Genomic DNA, 21,679 nt, shown 5'->3' with positions numbered 1-21,679 from the left:
TGTGCCTACGATAATTTCAGTGGGCGTTATATAAATAGTAATTACTATTTTCTTTTGTTGACAGCATGCCACAAATGTTCTGTTGGCATTTAGCAGTTTCAAACTAGATGACAACCAGGGGAAGAAGAACAGACGCAGCTATCAAGCAGTACCTGCAGCATTGGGAGCAGATATAAATTCTGACAAGACACCAAATTATTTTGCCAAATTTCTGACCAATCAGAAATTGCTTGAATTGCAGCTGAGTGATTCAAACTTTCGCCGTTATGTCCTTGTGCAATTTCTTATTGTCTTTCAGTACCTGGAATCACCAGTTAAATTTAAGTCGTAAGTTATTTTCATATCTAGAAATTATTTAGAATATGGGTTGAATTTCATACCTATACTGATATTGTGCTGAAAACTGCACAAATGGACATTCACTAATTTCAGTTAATGTTTGTCTTAGTCGTATATAAATTTTTCATCATTGCCCATGAAACGTAAATGTCACCAATGATTGACTGGTAACAGTTCATTGCATCTGTAGCTCCTTAGTTTGATGGACATGGATTGTCGTAGGTTAGAGAATTCAGGACATTTTCATCAAAGCCTAATTATCTTTTTGAACTTGGTGGTTTACTCACATTAACATGACCCTGTTTTAAACCACAAACTATTTTAATGTTATGCTTTTTTCTGGTGTAATCCTCCTTGTGCATAGCTAGTTGTTGTAAACTGACAGTGCTGAGTTTGCTCCTGTGTTAAATTTAGAAAGAAGAATGTGTTGGATGTTTATTTTTTCCCTTCTTGATTTTCCATCTTCCATAACTCACAAGGAAAGTAAAAGGCCTTTTACAAGTGCAGCTCTTCGCATAAATTTAGATGACAGGACATTAAATTTTTTCTAGTAATACATTGTGTTCTTAAAGACTGAAAAATGATGCTGAGGTACTTTTCACTATGACTGCTTCCTCGAGCTATAGAGAGAACCCTCCCCTCCCCCCTCCCTCCCTTCCTCCACCCTCATGTATGGGGTGGGGGTGTATAAGGGTGGAGGGGGAGTGAGGCAGGAGGCAGGATGAGGGGTTGGGGATGGGTAGCTAGTGGCTCGGTGTATGGACTAGGCATGTGGTGCATGTTTGTAGAGGCTCATGGGGAGTGGTACTCATTGTAAGTGACTTGGATATGCGAACTGGGAGGGCGCGATAGGACAGAGGTAGGGGAAACTATTGGCTGGAGGGTATGGGGGCAGTGGGTTACGAGAGATTGAAGCGATGACAATTATGGGAGCAAAGGCTGTGTTGCAAGGGTCACTTCCATCTGTGCAGCTCAGAGAAACAGGTAGTGGAGGGGAGGGGTCAGGTGGCCCAGGTTGTGGAGCAGCCATTGAAATTGAGCATGTAGTGCTCAGCTGCATGTTGTGCCACCAGTTGATCTACTTTGTTCTTTGCCACAGTTTGACCGTGGTCATTCATTCTTGCAGAACCAACTCTGAAAGCAGCCATGTCGTATATCAACTCTGCTGTAATCACAGCACAACTTTTTATGTCAGTACGACAACCAACCAGCTGTCCACAGCTCTGTTAACAGAGGTCCAAGCATACAGAATAGTTTCATAGAAACGAGTGTGGCGTAAAGATTTTTTTCAGTAATGGAGCCCAGTGTGTTGTGCAGGATGGCAAGTGTTCATCAGAGAGGAGGATTTTGTCAGGAGAGCTCCAGGGTAGTACGACAGAATCATTCTTATTCTCTGTGTACTTAACTGTCTGATGGATAGGGTGAGCAGCAATTTTCGACTGTTTGATGATGTCAGTTTAGTGTATGGAAAAGTGTCATTGTTGGGTGACTGTAGGAGATTACAAGATGACATGGATAGAATCATATGGATAGAGCACGTAAGGTTGTTGTAGGGAAGGCAGGGGGTTGACTTCAGTTTATCTCTCTATCTCTGCGTAACTACCAAGATTTCATCCCTCTGAACCTGCTTACTGTATTCAAGCCTTGATCTCCCTCTACTGTTTTTACCCACCCCACATATCCTTCCATTACCAAACTGACAATTCCTTGATGCCTGAGGATGTGTCCTATAAACTAATCACTTATCTCAGTCACGTTGTGCCATGAATTTCTTTTTCTCCAAATCAGTTCAGTACCTCCTCACTTGTTATTCGATCTGTTCATCTAACGTTCAGCATTATTCTGTAGCATATTTCAAAAGCTTCTATTCTCTTCTTGCCTGAACTGATTATTACTCACATTTCACATACATACAGTCAGTTCCAAAAGAAATTGTACGCTGTTATCTGTATGAAATAAACGACACTGTTATAATTGAAAGACACTATTATGATTATACGTTTACATGAAAATACATATTACTAATTGCACAACTACTTAATAGTTATTGCCGCCATTATTGATTATAGCTTGGTACCTTTTTGGCATGCTTTTCATGAGATTTTCTGTGTACTCTCTTGGTAACAATCTCCGTATCGTCCTGATCTGACATGACAGCTGCTTTAAAGTATACATATTGGCTTTCCTTTAAGCTTCATTTTAATACACAACCAAATATTTTCGATTGTATTTGCATCCAGAGACATTGCAGGCCAATTCATCGTGGACACCTCATTGTTTTGTTTCCAAACTGTACAGAAAACGACTGTGATGTTTCGGATCATTGTCCTCTTGAAGCATTCAGTTTGCGCCTCATTTGAACCAAATAGCTCCTTAGCGGGCTTCAGAAGGCATTTTTGATAAGTATATCGTACAATTATCCATTCCATTCAACTGTTCTTCCAAGTTCTTGGCCATCTCCAACAGAGTTACATTGTCATCAGCAAACCGTGAAAATTATATCTCCTTTTTTGTGAGCTTTAATTCCCTTTCCAAATATCACCTTGGTTTCCTCCACAGCTTGCTTAGTGTATAGATTGAATAACATCAATGATAGGCTACAACCCTGTAATACCCCCTCCTCATTTATGACTTCCCTCTCATGTCCTTCAACTCTTACAGTTGTAATCTGGTTTCTGTGCAAATTGTAAATAGCATTTTGCTCCTTGTATTTTATCACTGCTATTTAGAATTTCAAAGTGAGTATTCCAGTCTACATTTTCAAATGCTTTTTTCAAATCTATGAAGTAATAAATGTGGGTTTGCTTTTCTTTAGTTGATTGTCTAAGATAAGATGTAGGATTTGTATTGCCTTGTGTGTTCCTACATTTTTGTGGAATACAAATGGGTCTCCCCAGAGGTTGACTTCTATCAGTTTTTCCATTCTTCTGCAAATATTTCATGTCAATGTTTTGCAGACATGGCTTATTAAGGTGATGGTTCTGTGGTATTCACATCTGTCAGCACCTGCCTTCTCTGGAATTGGAATTATTGCATTCTTTCTGAAGTCTGGGGGTATATTTCTTGTCTCATATACTATGAGATGACAAAAGTCATGTGACAGTGATATGTACATACACAGATGAGAGTAGTGTTGCGTACACAAGGTACAAAAAGGCAGTTCATTTGTACTTGGGTGATTCATGTGAATAGGTTTCCGACGTGATTGTGGCCACAAAACAAGAATTAACAGGCTTGGAACGCAGGATGGTAGTTGGAGCCAGATGTGTGGTACATTCCATTTTAGAATTCATTAGGGATGTCTTATCATGCCCCCTCCCCGCCCCCCCTCCCCCCTCCCCCCACTAGCAAAATTGTTATTTTCCCAATTGATTGTTGGATGTTTAAAGTCTCCACCAATGACTACAGTGTGATAAGGGAACTTACGTATAAGTATGGGATCTGTCATTACTCATCCACTTGACTGCAAGTGGTGTGTCAATGGTAGATGTAGGCTTCCAGTAAAGGGTAGGACTCAGGGTGTTATTCCAATTCCCCTAATCAACAAGTTCGAGGTGCTGTCTATTGATGAAACTGAGCCAGTGGTACTCACTTCACCTGCTTTGGGGAAACCTGTTTTGTCCTGTTTCAAGAAGAAGCAAATGTCTAAGGGTAAGAGTCTATTAATTGTCAGCAGTTTAAATTCATGGTAAATGATGGTACCCCTCATGGAAAAGGCAGCAAGTGACAGGAAAGGACACCACATGCACTCTGTGTGTAAGCTTGGGACCTCATTCAACATGTTGAAGAGGCTATTCCAGCAGCCACTGAGGGAATAAGGTGCAACCAACTGCGGATTGTAGTGCATGTTGGAACAAATGATGCCTGTTGTCTGGGCTCTAAGGTCATACTTGGGTCATTCCAGTGACTGACAGAGTAGTTTGAAAAGACCAGCCTTGTATATGGAGTTTCAGTGAAGCCGAAAACTTGTAGCATTGTCCTCAGAAGTGCTCGTGGCCCTGTGGTGCTGAGTCAAATGGAAGGACTGTACCAGAGACTTCGAAGTTTCTGTGACAAGCTAGACTGTGACTTCCTGGACTTGCGCCATAGTGTTCAGAACTGTAGGGTCCCCTAATTGAGTCAGGAATGCACTACACATCCATGGCTGCTACCCAGGCACGTGACTGTGTGTGGGGCGCACTCAAGGTTTTTTTAAATTTTTTTTTTACATTTGGTGACTCTCCATCCATTCCAGATAATGGCAGCAATGGGAGACCCTAAAGTATAAATGTAAGATCCAAAATAATGCCCCCCCCCCCCCCCCCCCCAAGGCAAGAATATTAAAATCCTGTAAGTGAACTGCCGAAGCATTTGCGACAAAATATCAGAGTCTGAAGTGCTCCCGAAGAGTGAAGTTCATGTGATACTAAAAACAGAAAGTTGGTTGAATCCTGAAATTAACAGCAGTGAGAGTTTTGGGTAAAATTTAAGTGTTTATTGAAAGGATAAGCTAATGGGGAATTAAGGTGGTGCAATTGCAGTAGACAAAAAACCTCAGACCCATCAAAACTGAAACTGAAGCTGCATGTGAGATTGTTTCAGCAAGACTCTGTATAAGGGGTGGGCATAAAATGGTAATGAGATCTTTGTATCACTCACCAGACTCATCTCCTGATATAACTGAAAACTTTAGATATAACTGAAAACTTTAGAGAAAAAGTTTCAGTGATGTAAGTACTTTTTTCTATTCCATTCTGAGAACTTTTCAAACCACCCTCATATTTTAGAATGTGTAGTTATAAACAGGCCTGACCTTATCAACTGTGTCAGTATAGACACAGGAATGGGTATTGAAGTTAATAAATACATAAAGAAGGCTAGGAGAGTATTGTTGGTAGAAAATTCTGATAAGCAGTTGTTAGCGTCCTACTTAGACAATGAATGGACATCATTTAGTTCCATTATAATTGATGCAGAGGAATTATGGCCCAAGTTAAAAAATTGTAAATTGTGCCCTGGAGACACATGTGCCATGTAAGTGGATTGAGAATGGAAAAGACTCACCATGGTTTAATAATTAAATTCAGAAAATGCTGAGGAAACAGAGATTGTTGCACTCTCATTAAAAAAAAATAAATAAATAAATAAAAAATGTTGACAGCCAACATTTAGTAGAAATTCATGCATCCATTAGATGATCAGCTGTTATATCTTAGTGAAAGATATTGCCAAGAACCTAAGAAAGTTCTGGTCATATGTAAACTCATTGAGATGTCAAAGTCTTCCATCCAGTCACTTGTTGACCTGTTTGGGGTGGTAATAGAAGACAGCAAAAGGAACGCTGAAGTTTCAGATTTCACATTTAAGAAATCATTCATCCAGCAGGATCATGCAAACATACAGTTGTTTGACTGTTGCATGGAGGACATAATAATAGGTTTCCCTGGTGTAGAGAAGCAACTGAAAGAGTTGAAAGTAAGTCATCACATGCAGATGGAGTCCCAGTTTGGTTTTACAGCAAGTACTGTGAGGCATTTACCCCTTACTGAGCTTGCATTTACCACGAATTTCTTGCCCAGCGCAAAGTCCCAAGTGACTGGAAAAAGTGTAGAGACTCTTGTATATAAGAAAGATAAAATGATGAACCCACATAATTACAGACCAATGTCACTGACATCAGTTTGCTGCAGAATACTTGCTGCAGAATACTTGAACATTCTGGGTCTGAATATAACAAAAAAGAGAAAAGCTTCTGTCCACAAATCAGCGAAGATTAAGAAAGTATCGCTTGTGTGTGGTTCCCAGACATATGAGTGGCTCAAAGGCTTCTTAAGTAATAGAACTCAGTATGTTGTCCTCAACATAAAGTGTTCATCAGAGACAGCGGTATCATCAGGAATGTGTGAGGGAGTGTGATGGGACTGCCCTTACTCTCTATACAAGAGGGATGTTCAATAAGTAATGCAACACATTTCTTCCACAGCCAATTTTGGTTGAAGAAATGCAGAATTTGCTGTGGGAAACTATGGAATATTGTCACTTCAGGTCACTATAGTTTCTGAAGTTTCGACAGATATTGTTGAGCATTGTTAGTTGTGAAGTGCATTAATGGAAACATTGGACAGGAGCGAATGGAGCATTTGATTGAGTTCAGTGACATATGTCAAAATAAATTTTGTTACATAAGTAAGCTACTATGTACACAATACATGAAAGACAACATATGACGCTTCTCATATATGAAATCAAGAGGAGGGGTTCCCATAATAATCTTAGTAACATGTACTTCAGTTGCACAAAATATTGATTGGAGCTCCATTGGTCGTTTTATCAGTAATTACTCCCAGAAAATATACAGATTAAGAATAGCAGGCCACATGCCTTAGAACAAACACAACATATAAATAAAATTATTAACCACTATGCTTCATCCTCTCCGGTTTAGGGATTTATCATAACCAACAAGACTTGATACCTGGAAATATTTTGACTTTAAATTAAACCAACACTATACGTAAGAAACAAATACCTTCCAGGGACATTAAATTAACATACTCCAAACATTCAGGAACAGGATTACACAAAGAGCTAACAACCCATACCTCGATATATGCTAGTATGTAGGTTTGGATCCCTGGCGGCACTCCCCTTTCACCCAAACCTCGAATATGGATCGTACCAGCCATATTAAAAAAAAAAAAAAAAAAAAAAGACAACAACAACATCTCAAATTGCACTTGCAACAGGGCACTAGTAGACACCAGCAACACACAACACATAAACACATGTACTTCTATAAACAGTGATAGTGCAGAAAGCCAGTTTGTGAATAGTAGTTAGTATCAATATCCACACATGACCTCCTCATACAACAACTTTATTCTTGTTCGTTAATAAGCACCCTGAAAACCAGTTTGCCTTTGGGTACATAATTCGAGTCCCACAGGAAACAAATCTGTCATCCATAAGTGGCACACTGCAGTCGAATGAACATAAAGTAGGGCAGGTGGTAACATTGACTGGACACAGTGTTCAGTGACACTGCGTCATTCAGAAGAAATCCTCACTTCAAGGCGGTGACTTATACTCAAGTCCATCATTCCGGTACACCACTTGCTCGTCTACAACACTAGTCCAGCACCCCTTTGCATCCACCGCTCACTTCCTCCTTGCGCCACCAGCGGGACTCTCTCTTCCTAATGTCCCATGAACCCACGAGAGGTCGCCTCACTGCCGAGAGGAAGCAAGACCAACCTAGGCGGCTAGTGACAACCTAAACCCATAGTGCCGTACACAGCACATACTCTTCCCCCCCGCCCCCCCCCCCTCTCTTTCGGCGACCCGCCGAGCCCAATGAAGGGAAGGAAGTCATCTTTTAGCCCTCAGGACCTGGCTTTATCTGTGACAAACATACCCGAACCTCTTTACCTATTTCATGTTTCTTTAGACGGATGGTAACTGGTATCAGGAACTCCCGGGTCTCAAAAGGCCCATTAAATCGGGGTAGCAATTTATTGGCAATCTTGTCTGAGGCCTTACTCACCCCTTGAAAATTATGGACCCAGACTGTGTCCCCGACCTTATAAGAGTTGGGCCGCTGCCACTTACTGCACCGCATGGCTGGCTTTCTATGCACCTCCTGGATACACCTCGTGGCATGCGTCCACTGTGCAACTACCTGCTGTACATCCTTCCCTTCAGGTAAAAAGCCCTCAATGGATGATAAATTGCACAGTGGAGTGGCCAACTGATATTCCAGAAGCAAGCTGGCAGGTGTAGACTAATGGCTCTCAAGGCAGGTGGTGCTAAACACCATCGACAACCAGGTCAGTGAGTGATCCCATCGCCCTTGTTAAGATCACGGTAGTCCATAATCGGGTGAAACTCACTGTTGGCATTATGGTACCAAAACTAATCAGGGCAGCATATGGTGACTTAGATGCCCGTATCATCCTCTTGTCTAAAATCCTGTCAACATGTTCCTTCTAACTGTTTCATTTTTTGGGGCAAAAACCAATATGGCACTTTCTTAACTGGAACCTGATCACTCAGCTTAATGTGATATTCAGTTTATCAGGTCTCTTCAGTCAACACGTCAGGGAATTCCTTACATACTGCCTTGATTGCCATCTCGAAGAAAACTATCAAGGTGATGCAGTAGGCCGGCCAATGAAGTTTGGGCTTCTCCTTCCACTTCCAGAGTCTGAGTGTCACCACTCATAGTGATTAATCCCCTTTTCTCATGCTGACAATACCCAAGCAGAAGTTGAGGATTAAAACTGCTTCCTTGCCCAGCCAGGGATAAGGCCTGTCTTATCAATAAAATCGTCTCTCAATATGCATTCTGTTGCCAAGTTCTCAATCACTCTTATATTTATCTTCCACAAATAATCTCTCACCATGACCTTAACACGCAAAACCCCTTTCATGCCCGAACTTAATCTGTCCACCACCAAATAGCCTTCAGAATTAATTCCTAAACGCCGGCCGCGGTGGTCTAGCGGTTCTAGGCGCGCAGTCCGGAACCGCGCGACTGCTACGGTCGCAGGTTCGAATCCTGCCTCGGGCATGGATGTGTGTGATGTCCTTAGGTTAGTTAGGTTTAAGTAGTTCTAAGTTCTAGGGGACTGATGACCACAGATGTTAAGTCCCATAGCGCTCAGAGCCATTTGAACCATTTTAATTCCTAAACTTCCCCATCTACACACTGCCTCATGTTCTCAGAACCACTTCTCATTAATGTCCAGTATCAAACATCCCAAATCAAGTAATGTGCAAACCAGACCATTATTCACTGCAGTGACCTTCCTTTTCTGACAGAACTAATTAACTTCCCTTCACCTTGCAATAGTTGTCGTAATTTATGTTCCCTATTGTCCATGCCCATACACTCCCTTCTCACATGTCCCCGTCTGCCAACACATTATTTCGGAGACTCACCTTCCTCCTTGCTGGTGTAATTGCCCATCACCTGGACTGCCTACTTCGGGAGCCTTCTTCACCGACGGTCCTCACAAGTCCTGTCTCAGGTCCATGCTCTCCATTGGGTGTCCATGAGCTCCGCGGTCTGCACGTGCCTGATCGTTACTTCTAACTGTTCATAAGTGACAGGAGTCCCACAAAATATTGCCCTCTGTCTAGTCTCTACATTCAAACCAACCAAAATCTGTCGGACCGTCTGCTCCTCAGTACACACTAACTCTAGGGCTGTCACACTTTTCTTTACTCGCTCTACATACTCTACTAGTGGCTTGAACATACCTTACTCATACCATTATTATTGGTTACTCAGCTCTTATTGGGCCCTCGGAGGAACTAACCTACAAATCCTTTCTCTTAGTTGTTTCCAAGTGCATGTTACTTCTAATGATCTCACTAGTTCAGCATGCGCCCTTCCCATAGCAGTAGTGCCCTGCCCAAGAACTTCGAGACATCCAAATCATCAAATTGCATATCCACTGCTTGCCTCTGAAATTCTACAGAAAAATTAAAGAACTCAATTATACTATCAACCGAATCTAGTGACAAATTCCAATTGTCTTGCAACGAGATTTGCAATTTTGAAAACATGTCAAGGACAGTTGTCCTGCCCCTGCATCAGCAGCAGCTTGACTACATTCACGTGTCCTTTCCCCATAATTCGTAGTCTGGTCCTCCAACTATTCCTGAATACTCTTACTGCAGGTTATTAAAAATTGCCCCTGTGCCTTGTCCACACCTACCAGGTCATTCATACCGTCTAAGTAATCGTTAAACCATGGTTGCAACCTACTCACTTGACTCTTGAGTGCAAACAATGACACCCTGCATGAACTCCAACATTTCCTCGAAAGTGCCAACAATAGCGGCAGTGGCCAGACTTACCTTTGTGGGGTTGGTAATCTGATGTACTGGTAAATGGCTGTTTTGGTGAACCTATTCAGTTAATTCCCACATGGTACCTTTTGGCTTGGGCTTACGCCTACGTAACTCATAGATCAGTTCGCTCCATCTCAAATAAGCCACTTCCCTGACTTCAGCAGGCATTCTGAAAAAATGCAACCTATGTAAGCAACTTAACTGAAACAAATCACTGTACAACACACATGAGCAAGTTACCTACAACATATCACTGTACTCGATCGAACTTGCTCTGCTCCCACTAATGAAGCACATTAATGGAAACATCGGATAGGAATGCGAATGGAACATTCACCTGAGTTCAATGACATATGTCAAAATAAATTTTATTTCAAAAGTAAGCTACCATGTACACAAGCCACCAAAGAAATATAAGACCCTTCTCATACATGAAATCAGAAGTTGGGATTCCCTTAGTAATCTTAATAACACTTACTTCAATTTCTGCAAAATATTGATTGGAGCTCCATTGGCCATTTTATCAGTAATTACCCCCAAAAATTTACAAGGTAATAATATCAGGCCACACACCTTAGAACAAACATAACACATTAATAAAATTATTAACCACTATGCTTTGTCCTGACCAGTACAGGGATTTATCATAACAGACCAGAAATGGTATCTGGAAACTTTAGTTATCATATTTTGACTTTAAACTGAACCAAAACAATACGTAAGGAACAAATACCTTCCAGTTACATTAAATTAACATTCTCCAAACATTCAGGAACGGGATTACGCAGAGAGGTAACAACCCATACCTCACTACTAATAAGCGGCTCACTGCAGATGAATGAACAGAGAACAGGCCGGGTGATAACGTTGGCTGAACAGATTGCAGCAGGGACACTGCATCATACAGAAGCAATCTTTACGTCCAGCTGGCGAGCTATACTCATGTCCAACATTCCATTATGTCATTTGCTCCTCCACAAGACTCCAGCACTCCACTGCATCCGCCATTCACTTCCTTCTGTTGCCACCACGAGGACTCTCTCTCCTCCTGATGTCCCATGACCCCACGAGATGTCGCCTCATGGCCGAGAAGCACGACCAACCAAGGCACCTAGTGCCAACCTAAACCCATACTGGCGTACATGACATAGTTGCAAGAGACAGAAGACACTTTGTTGGTGCTGTACATTTTAGTGATTTTGACTGAGGTAAACTCTCACTGCAGTGTTCTTCTTCAACACATCAGTGTAGAAGTGTGCACAGGAACAGCTAAGTGAAAAATCTGTGTAATAAGTGTGTTTATTTATATAAGAAAGTCGACTTCAGAATTTTCCTTTGCATGAGATTGCATACTTTACTGTTTGCATCACTTCTGAATAAACTTTAATTGATTGTACCAATACCTGTTTGTATTGTGATATATTGTGAAATTTTGAACATTCACGAGTCATCGTCAATTATAGGCTTAAATGTAATTGTGCTCTTTCAAAATTTTTACAATGGTAGGCCTACTCTTGTTCAGAACAATTTGTTCTCTAATATTATTGTACAATTATGTGAGAAATAGGTTATTTTTGAGAATTTTCAGACAGTTACAAAACTATATTTTCGTAATTTACCGATATGAGTGTTTTGCATAAACATCTTATTTCCTTGCAAATCAGCGTTTGTGGTTCACAGTTCTGCTAAAGAAAACATTCTATCTTATTGTATGTCAACACAAATAAACATGTGTTTTAGAGAATTTTCAGAGGCCGCCATTGCCCTTTGTGAAATCTGCAAGCAATTTGTAGTAAATTGGTGTTTGTTATTTAGTTGGTGTAGCAGATGTTCTAACTAACATTTTGTGTTATGCATAATTTTCCCTTAAAGAGGAGTAGCCTTGTATATTATGTGCATTTGTTGTAAATTAACTTCATTTTCAAGTTTACTAACAACTGTAATTAATGTCAAAACGTTTTAGGAAACCACTAACTTTCACCACAGGTTTTTGTGTTGCCATAATAGAAATCTCATTTTGTGTATTTGCTTGAATTCGTATAGAGGATTAGCAACTTTTTAGCTCTACAAATTGAAAGACAATAAGTGGACTTACTTTAAAGTTGCTTGTTCACTGCCTTGTAATACGTTGCACTGACCAAAATGCAGCCCACTGTGAAGGCTGTTCTCAAACACAGGATGCGTTGGTTGACATTCATAAAGAGCAGAAAATCGCCTTGACTACTGTCAAACAATTGGCTGCTGCTGCAAGTCAGTGGGTTGCAAGAGCTCCTGAGAGTCATGTACCTGTAGTACCTGTGCAGAGCTATCTCAAGGCTATCCTCATCTGTGGTTCCTGCTTCCTCTGCAGAAAGTACACTCTGCGAGTAGCGAGTCAATGCTAGATCTAGGTGTCCTGTGTCCTTTACAGGGTAGTCGGGGCCAGGGAGGACTCAGGGTATTGAACTGATCCCCCTAACCAAGAAGTTTGAGGTGCTGTCTTTCAGTGAAACTGAGGCAGTGGGATCAGCTTCACCTGTTTTTGGGGAACATGTTTCATCCGGTGTCAAGAGAAGGAAAATTCCTAAGGGTAGGGCTCTATTAATCATCGGCAGTTCAAATATATGTCAAATGATGATACCTGTCAGGGAAATGGCAGCAAAGGATGGGAAAGGACAGCAGGTGCACTTAGCATGTATGCCTGGGAGCCTCATTCAACATGTTGAAGAGGCTATTCCAGCTGCCATTGAGGGAACAGTGTGCAACCAACTGCAGGTTATGGCAGACGTTGGAAAAAATGATGCCTGTCATCCGGGCTCTTAGGTCATATTTGGGTCATCCCAGTGACTGGCAGCGAAGTTTGAGAAGACCAGCCTTGTGCATGGAGTTTCAACAAAGCTGACAACTTGCGGTATTGTCCCCAGAACTGATCGTGGCCCTTAGGTTCTGTGTTGAGTGGGAGGACGGAACCAGAGACTGAATGTTTCAGTGGCAAGGTAGGCTGTGATTCATGTACTTGTGCCATAGGGTCAAGAACTGTAGGGTCCCCCTAAATGGGTCAGGTGTGCACTACCCATCAGAGGCTGCTACTCAGGTAGCTGACTGTGTGTGGGGTGCACACAAGAGTTTTTTTAGATTTGGCGACTCTCCAGCCAATTCAGATAACGATAGCTGAAGGAAACCCAGAAGTATCAATGTAAGATCGAAAGAGATGCCTCCCACAGGTGAGAGTATTAAAATTCTAATGTTAAACTGCTGAAGCATTCACAACAAAATGCCTGAGTTCGAAGCACCAATGAAAAGTAGTGAAGATCAAATGATTTCTAGGTACAGAAAGCTCATTGAAATGTGAAATTTATAGCAGTGAGATTTTTGGGGAAAATTTAAGTGTATATTGAAAGGATAGGCAAGTGGGAAATGGACGTGGTGTATTTTTAGCAGTAGACAAGAAACTCAAATCCACCAACATAGAAATTGAAGATTGTTTGGGCAAGACTCAGTACCAGGGGCGGGCATAGAATGATAATTGGATCCGTCTGTCACCCACCAGACAGCTAGTGATTCACCCAAAAGGCTTAGAGAAAACCTCAGTTCATTTGTACATAAATTCCCCAGTCATACTGTAATTGTTGGTGGAGACTTCAGTCATCCAACAATTAACTGGGAAAATTACAGTTTTGTTAGTGGTGAGTGTGATAAGACATCCTGTGAAACATTACTGAATGCCTTCTCTGAAAACCATCTAGAACAGACAGTTCAGAAACATACGGGATCTAACGGCAACAAATACACTTGACTGCCTTAAGGATTTCCACATTGAAACTGGTATTAGTGACCATGATGCGGTTGTCGTAACAATGATTACCAATGTACAAAGGATGTCTACAACAAGCAGAAAGACATATATGTTCAGTAAAGTAGATAAAAAAATCAGTTGCGACACAATTCAACAAGGAACTTGAAACTTTCAGCATAGCACAGAAGCACGGAGAGAAACTGTAGCTTGTAGATTGATATGTATCCAGTAGAACAGTTCAGAATGGAAGGGAACCTCCTTGGTATATAGCCACTGTAAAGAAATTTCTAAAGAAGCAGAGAGTACTGCATAATAGGTGTTAAACAAAGTGTAGGGTTATATAGAGAGAGAAATGTGAATGAAACACATTGGCTGTCAAGAGAGCGATGTGTGATGCCTTCAGTGATTACCATAGCAGAAATGATATTTCACAAAACCCAAAGAAATTCTGGTCATAGATGAAAACGCTGTTAGTGGCACCTAAGTTACTGCCCAGTCCCTAATGAAAGAGACAGGAGCCAAAACTGAGGATAGCAAAGCAAAAGCTGATGTGCTTAACTCTGTTTTCAAATGTTCCTATACAAATTGAAACCCAGGAGAATTGCCCAGATTTAATCCTCGTACCACAGGAAAGATGAATGAAATAAGAATTTGTGTCAGCAGTGTTGCGAATCTGAGCAAAGCTCCAGGGCCCAATAGAATCCCTGTCAGATTCTATACTAAATTTGGGGCTGAGTTAGTCCCTCTTGTAACTGTAATCTGTCATAGATTCCTTGAACAAAAATCATGCCCATTTCTTTGAAAAAAGTACATGTCACACCTTTCTATAAGAAGGGTAGTAGAAGTGATCTACAAAACTATCGTCCATTGTCCTTAACATTGATTTATTGTAGAATCTTAGAATTTATTCTGAGCTCAAATATACTGAAGTATCTTGAACGGAATGACCTCAGTGCCAACCTGGATGGATCCCAAAAACGTTTATCATGTGAAACCCAACTCGCACTTTTCTCACTTCAGTAGATGCAGTACTTCTTGATTTCCAAAAAGCATTTGACTCAGTACCTCCCCTATGCTTATTGTGACAAGTACAATCATATGGGGTATCAAGTGAAATTTGTGATTGGATTGAGGACTTCGTGGTAGGGAGGACACAGCATGTTATCTGGAATAGAGAGTCATCGTCAGATGTACAAGTAACTTTTAGTCTGCCCCTTGGAAGTGTTCATGTTTATGTTCATATTGTGTATTAGTGACATTGCTGGCAATAGTAATAGTAACCTCAGACTTTTTGCAGATGATGCAGTTGTCTATAATGAAGTACTATCTGAAAGAACCTGCATAAATATTCAGTCAGATCTTGAAAAGATTTGAAAACAGTGTAAAGATTGGCAACTTGTTTTAAAAGTACGGAAATGTAAAACTATGTTTTTCACCTGGGAGTAACACTTTGTAGGGATGTGAAATAGAATGATCACAAATGCTCAATTGTGAGTAAAGGAGGTGGTAGTTAGTTAGCTACATGTTCCACGGATCACTTTGCACGATGTAATGATGTGGAATGAGTCATTTTAAATTAAAATTGCAAATTAATTTGTACATATGGTTACATAATGAACATTTCTAAGGGCTATTTTTATTTACCATCTAGTGGAGATGCTGAGTCGCAGATAGGCAAAACAAAAAGGTTTTCACACTTAAAGCTTTCAGCCAAAGGCCTTTGTCGACAATAGATGCACATACGCACACACACACTCATGCAAACATAACTCACACACAAGACTGCACTCTCAGGCAACTGATACCACACTGCGAGCAGCAGCACCAGTGCGTGATGGGAGTGGTGACTGGGTTGTTGGAAAGGAGGAGGCTAGGGCGGGGAGGAGGAGGGATAGTATGGTGGGGATGGCGGACAGTGAAGTGCTGCAGGTTGGGTGGCAGGCAGAGGGGAGGGCGGGGGTAGTATCAGAAAAGGAGAGAAATAAATTTAAAAAAAATAAAATAAATAAAAAAAGGATTGGGTGTGGTGGTGGAATGACGCCTGTGTAGTGTTGGAATGGGAGCAGAGAAGGGGCTGGATGGGTGAGGACAGCGACTAACAAAGGTTGAGGCTAGGAGAGTTACAGGAACGTAGGCTGTATTGCAGGGAAAGTTTCCACCTGCACAATTCAGAAAAGCTAGTGTTGATGGGAAGGATCCATATGGCACAGGCTGTGAAGCAGTCATTGAAATGATATCCTTTTTGGCAGCATGTTCAGCAACAGGGTGGTCCACTTGTTTCTTGGCCACAGTTTGTCGGTGGCCATTCATGCGGACAGAAAGCTTGTTGGTTGTCATGCCTACATAGAATGCAGCCAGTGGTTGCAGCTTAGCTTGTGGACCACATGACTGGTTTCACAGGTAGCCCTGCCTTTGATGGATAGGTGATGTTAGTGACCAGACTGGAATCGGTGGTGGTGGGAGAATGTATTACAGGGGAATGAGCCACGAGGTAAGGGATTGGGTGCAGGGGTTGTGTAAGGAGGACGAGTATATTGTGTAGGTTTGGTGGACGGCGGAATACCACTGTGGGAGGGCTGGAAAGGATAGTGGGCAGGACATTTCTCATTTCAGGGTGCAGCGATAGGTAATCAAAACTGTGGTGAAGAATGTAATTCAGTTGCTCCAGTTCTGCGTGGTACTGAGTTACGAGGGGGGATGCTCCTCTGTGGCCATATGGTGGGATTTTGGGAGGTGGTGGGAGACTGGAAAGATAAGGCACAGGAGATTTGTTTTTGTACAAGGTTGGGAGGATAATTATGGTCAGTGAAGGCTTCAGCGAGAGGGACTGCTCGTCACTGCAGATGCGACGACCACCGTTGGCTAGGCTCCACAGAAGTGACTTCTTGATATGGAATGGGTGGCAGCTGTCAAAGTGGAGGTATTGCTACTCAGGCCCATCCCACAACCTCTCCCCAGAGTCCATTTCTCTACCCCTACCACTCCCGCACTCCTACCTTCTACATGCTTCCTAAAGTCCATAAACCTAACCACCCAAGATGCCCCATTCTGGTCGATTACTGTGCCCCCACTGACAGAATCTCTGCTCTCATACACCAACACCTTCAACCTATTAACCGGAACCTACCCTCCTATATAAAAGATACCAACCATTTCCTCCACCGACTCTCCACAGTTCCTGTCCCTTTATCACACGGTGTTCTGCTCATCACTATTGATGCCACCTCCCTGTACACTAACATTCCTAATGCTCATGGCCTTACCGCTATTGAACACTACCTTTCCCAACACCAGGCGGATTCAAAACCAACAACCTCCTTCCTAGTCACCATGACCAACTATATCCTCACCCACAATTACTTCTCCTTTGAAGGCAGGAAATAACTGGTAGTGTTGTGTGGTACTCTTTGCCATGAAGCATACAGCAGCTTGTGGAGTACGTATTCAGATGTAGATTTGTACATATGTGATCAAAAGTATCCGGACACCCCCCAAAACATACTTTTTCATATTATGCACATTGTGCTGCCACCTACTGCCAGGTACTCCATATCAGTGACATGAGTAGTCATTAGACATCATGGGAGAGCAGAATGGGGCACTCCGTGGAACTCACGGACTTCTAATGTGGTCACGTGATTGGGTGTCACTTGTGTCATGTGTCTGTATGCGAGATTTCCACACTACTAAACATCCCTAATTCCACTGTTTTTGATGTGATAATGAAGTGGAAACGTGAAGGGATGCTTACTGCACAAAAGCTTACAGTCTGTCCTCTTCTGTTGACTGAGAGTGACCGCCGACACTTGAAGAGGGTTGTAATGTGTAGTAGGCAAACATCTATCCAGACCATCACACAGGAATTCCAAACTGCATCAGGATCCGCTGCAAGTACTATGACAGTCAGGCAGGAGGTGAGGAAACTTGGATTTCATGGTCGATTGGGTGCTAATAAGCCACACAGCATGCCAGTAAATACTAAATGATGCCTCACTTGGTGTAAGGAGCCTAAACATTGGACAATTGAACCATGGAAAAACATTGTGTGGAGTGACGAATCACGGCGATCCGATGGCAGGGTGTGGGTATGGCAAATGCCCGGTGAATGTCATCTGCCTGCATGTGTAGTGCCAACAGTAAAATTCAGATATGGTGGTGGTATGGTGTGGTCGTGTTTTCCATGGAGGGGACTTGCATCCTTTGTTGTTTTGCATGGCACTATCACAGCACAGATTGAAGGATTTTACAAATCCGATATTAATGAAGTTTCAACTCTTGACACTGCTTGTTTTCTGAATTAGATGCAACTCATTTTTCTAGCACAAATTACTTTAATTTCAAGAGTTATCCATTCCATATCATTGTTTTTGTTTATCCTTGACATCCAGTGTGAGTTTGGATATCACTTCTCATTCATTTAATTTGAAAGTACTGATGAAGGGAGCGTGGATTCATAAAATTTGTGCAGGTAAATTGTTACTTAACTTCTGTTCTTATATTTAAAAACCATTCCCAGTAGCAAGTTGCATGTCAAATACTATAGACGATTTGCAAGTGACCACTCGTTCTGGCTGACAGGTTGTGATCATGCCCTTATGAAGAGTCAAGCGTAAATTTCAGGACAGATGGGAGACCACATGTGTATGGTGATTGGTCAGCTTTATCTTGATGATGAATATTTCACCAGTGTTGCGCCTGAAGTGTGTGACACTGGTTGGATGTACAGAGCAGACATTACAGTTATGTCTTTCACTGTCTTTTGTTTAGATCCCAGACAATACATAAGTGTCGAATTAGATTTGTAATTGTCTCCTGTAACATGGTGCTGTATCTCATTCTCTTCTTCATTGCCACTGGACTTGAATTGCCTTCTCAACTTCCAAAACATTTTAAAATCTACTTACATTGTTCATACAAAAATGTATTAACTTTTCCCATTTTTTGTATAATTATAGTGTATCTATTAGTAAGTACAAAATTAAACCAATAGAATTATTACTTCCTTCTACTCACACTGTGTTGTGCGTATGGATTCAGCACAAACAGCCACATGACCTGTTTTGTTCTCTATTATTATCTTCATGTCCAGAGTGTATTGGCAGACTATTACGAAAAACTGCATTTCTCACTGAAAAAGAAATGCCTTAAAAGTAAGATTAATGATTCCACCATGCTGAAATGCAATTTTTACCATCATTTTGCAAACTGCTGTTGGTTATGAGAAGTGCATGTAGTTTGTATTTGAATACTAGAACCAGTATAGTATACTGACCTTTTCAGTCTAGGAGATTGTGGACAATAGACTGGCAAGTGAGTACAAAATTTCAGAATTGGATTCTGTATAGTATGTTAACTTGTTTTAGTGTAACTGCCCACCCCCTCCCTCTGTTGTAATGTTTGTAATGGCAACATTCCCTTGTATACCAGTTACTTGATTACATAATTATGTTCCAGTGAGAGCCACGAACTGAAGACAGATCAAGTAGAGTGGGTCAAAGAAACCACAGACATGGTTTACAATCTCTTGGCAGAAACACCACCAGATGGTCCTTCATTTGTGAGGGCAGTGAAACATATACTTAAGGTATGTATGTTTGTTTTTATTAAGAAAAGAAAAATTTTAAAAATTTCAGGCTAAATAAGGTAAAAATAAAAGTCCCTTGTTTCAGGTGGCAGCAGTATAATAAATGTAACCAAAAAATTATCTTAAACATTAGATTTCATCATCTAGCAAAAGAAATGGAATTGGACAATTATGTATTATAATGGAGTTTTTTTATTTTTCCCTTTCTTCTGCATTTTCCGTTCTTTGTTTTTGTTCTTCTTCAGTTATTTCCTTCTTCGCCAACTCCATTTTTTTGCTTATTATTTCCATTATCTAAAACTGACCACTTTGATCATTTAAACTATATTGGGCTCCTCTTTCTATATCCTCAGATTGAAACTGCCTTATCAGATTTTCTAATGTTGTCTGTTAGCAGGGTTCAGTTGTTGGATTCCCTCTCATCCTGTCCCATTATTTATCCTGTGACATAGATTATTGGGTAACTTCTGTAAGTTTTTGGGTAATTCTGTTTCTTCTGCGTGTTTACTCTTTTTTTCTAGATGAAGGGTCCAGTTATTTAATAAACTCTCCTTCTTGCCACCATTTTTGTGCACATTATTCTGTTATAACATTCTAACAACAATTTTTTTTTTGCTTCACTTGGTGTTTCGTTATTATGTGTTTAAATATGTTCTGACTAAATTTTCAGCAATGTGTGTGTGTGTGTGTGTGTGTGTGTGTGAGCGCGCGCGCACCCCCATGCGTGGTGAGAGAGAGAGAGAGAGAGAGAGAGAGAGAGAGAGAGAGGGAGAGGGAGAGGGAGAGGGAGAGAGAGAGGGAGAGGGAGTCATACTCAGATAAAATATAAAATACAGTAACCTTTATCTTTTAATTTTATTTACAGTTCCAATGTAGCAAATAGTTATGTTGCTGTGTATAAGTTAATAATTTAAATACAATCACAAAATTTAATGGTATCACATACAGTTGTGTGTATATATAACTTTACTTTGTACAACTGAATAATTTGCTACAATGGAACTGTAAATAAAACTAAAAGATCAGTGTTACTGTATGTTGTCTGAGTATGATGAAATATGATAATCAATTGCAGAAGATAAACATTTCTATATCCTGTTCTTAGAAAGACTACAACTATGTCCATATATATACGAGCAAATCAGATACACAAAATATTGCACTGCATAAGGAAACTAGGGTAGCTGAAGACAAAAGCTGGATGGACAGGAAAGTAAGCAAACAGAAGAAAATCAAGCTTGCAATATGTCCAAAAAGGAAAGTTTGCAATTTTTGTGTGCTGCCGCTTTAGACTTATGGCAGTGAGACATGGACCTTTATTGAGTAAACAATTCAGAAATTGATAGTTATTCAGTGAACACTGGAGCATCGCATGTTGGGAATTGGTAGGAGAGACAGGGAACAAACAAATTAATCAGAGAATGGGCTGGTGTAGTAGATGTACGAGGCCTGTTCAGAAAGTAAGCTCCGATTGATTGCCAAATTGAAACCACAGTGAACATCAGAAATGTTTTACTTGTAACAATTAGCTACACCTTTCAGCTACTTCTCTACGTAGTCGCCGTTCTGACTTAGACTTTCGTCATAGCGTTGTACCAACTTTTCAATAGCCTCATCATAGAAGGCAGCCGCCAGTGCTTTCCGCCAATTCTCCACGCTGGCCTACACCTCGTTGTCTGTGTCAAAATGTTGTCTTCAAAGACAGCGGTTCATGTGACCAGAGATGAAACTCAGGGGGAGACAATTGCTGACTGTATTGTGGGTAATCTAACATTTCCATTTGAAAACGATGCAGGAGCATCTTCATTTCCCCTGCAGAATGCGGCTGAGAATTGTCGTGAAGACGAAACAGCACGACAGTTATGTAATGTTAGCTGCATAGCTTCAGGCGAAATTTCTCACCAGGCCCTCGTACTTGGCGGCAGACACTATTTTCTAGACATCTTCACGCACTCACTGCGAGCTCAGAAATGAGAAGAGCGACGTGATGCTAACTGGGGTTATACTAGAGACACTACCCAACACATCTGTGCAAAGCTTTATCGGATTTTCATAGTCGTTTCCATTTCGCGACCGATCGGAGCTTACTTTCTGAACGCCCCTCGTAATTATGACTATAATCAGGTGCAGGTCACTGTTCAGGG

The 21,679-nt window shown here is 41.2% G+C and overlaps 1 protein-coding gene across 1 annotated transcript in view; it reads left to right on the top strand.

Annotated features, from left to right (window-relative positions):
* The window catches only part of LOC124607123 (THO complex subunit 1), a 92,451-nt gene that overhangs the window by 20,749 nt on the left and 50,023 nt on the right, over positions 1 to 21,679 (top strand). Inside the window, exons 7-8 of the mRNA XM_047139329.1 lie at positions 65 to 327; positions 19,406 to 19,535. Coding sequence (XP_046995285.1) covers positions 65 to 327; positions 19,406 to 19,535 — 393 coding nt within the window. The remainder of the gene's footprint in view (positions 1 to 64; positions 328 to 19,405; positions 19,536 to 21,679) is intronic.

Source organism: Schistocerca americana, chromosome 3 (assembly GCF_021461395.2).
Source record: "Schistocerca americana isolate TAMUIC-IGC-003095 chromosome 3, iqSchAmer2.1, whole genome shotgun sequence".
Lineage (NCBI taxonomy): Eukaryota > Metazoa > Arthropoda > Insecta > Orthoptera > Acrididae > Schistocerca > Schistocerca americana.
Note: the sequence above shows the minus strand (reverse complement) of the source record. Positions and strands in the feature narration are given on the sequence as shown.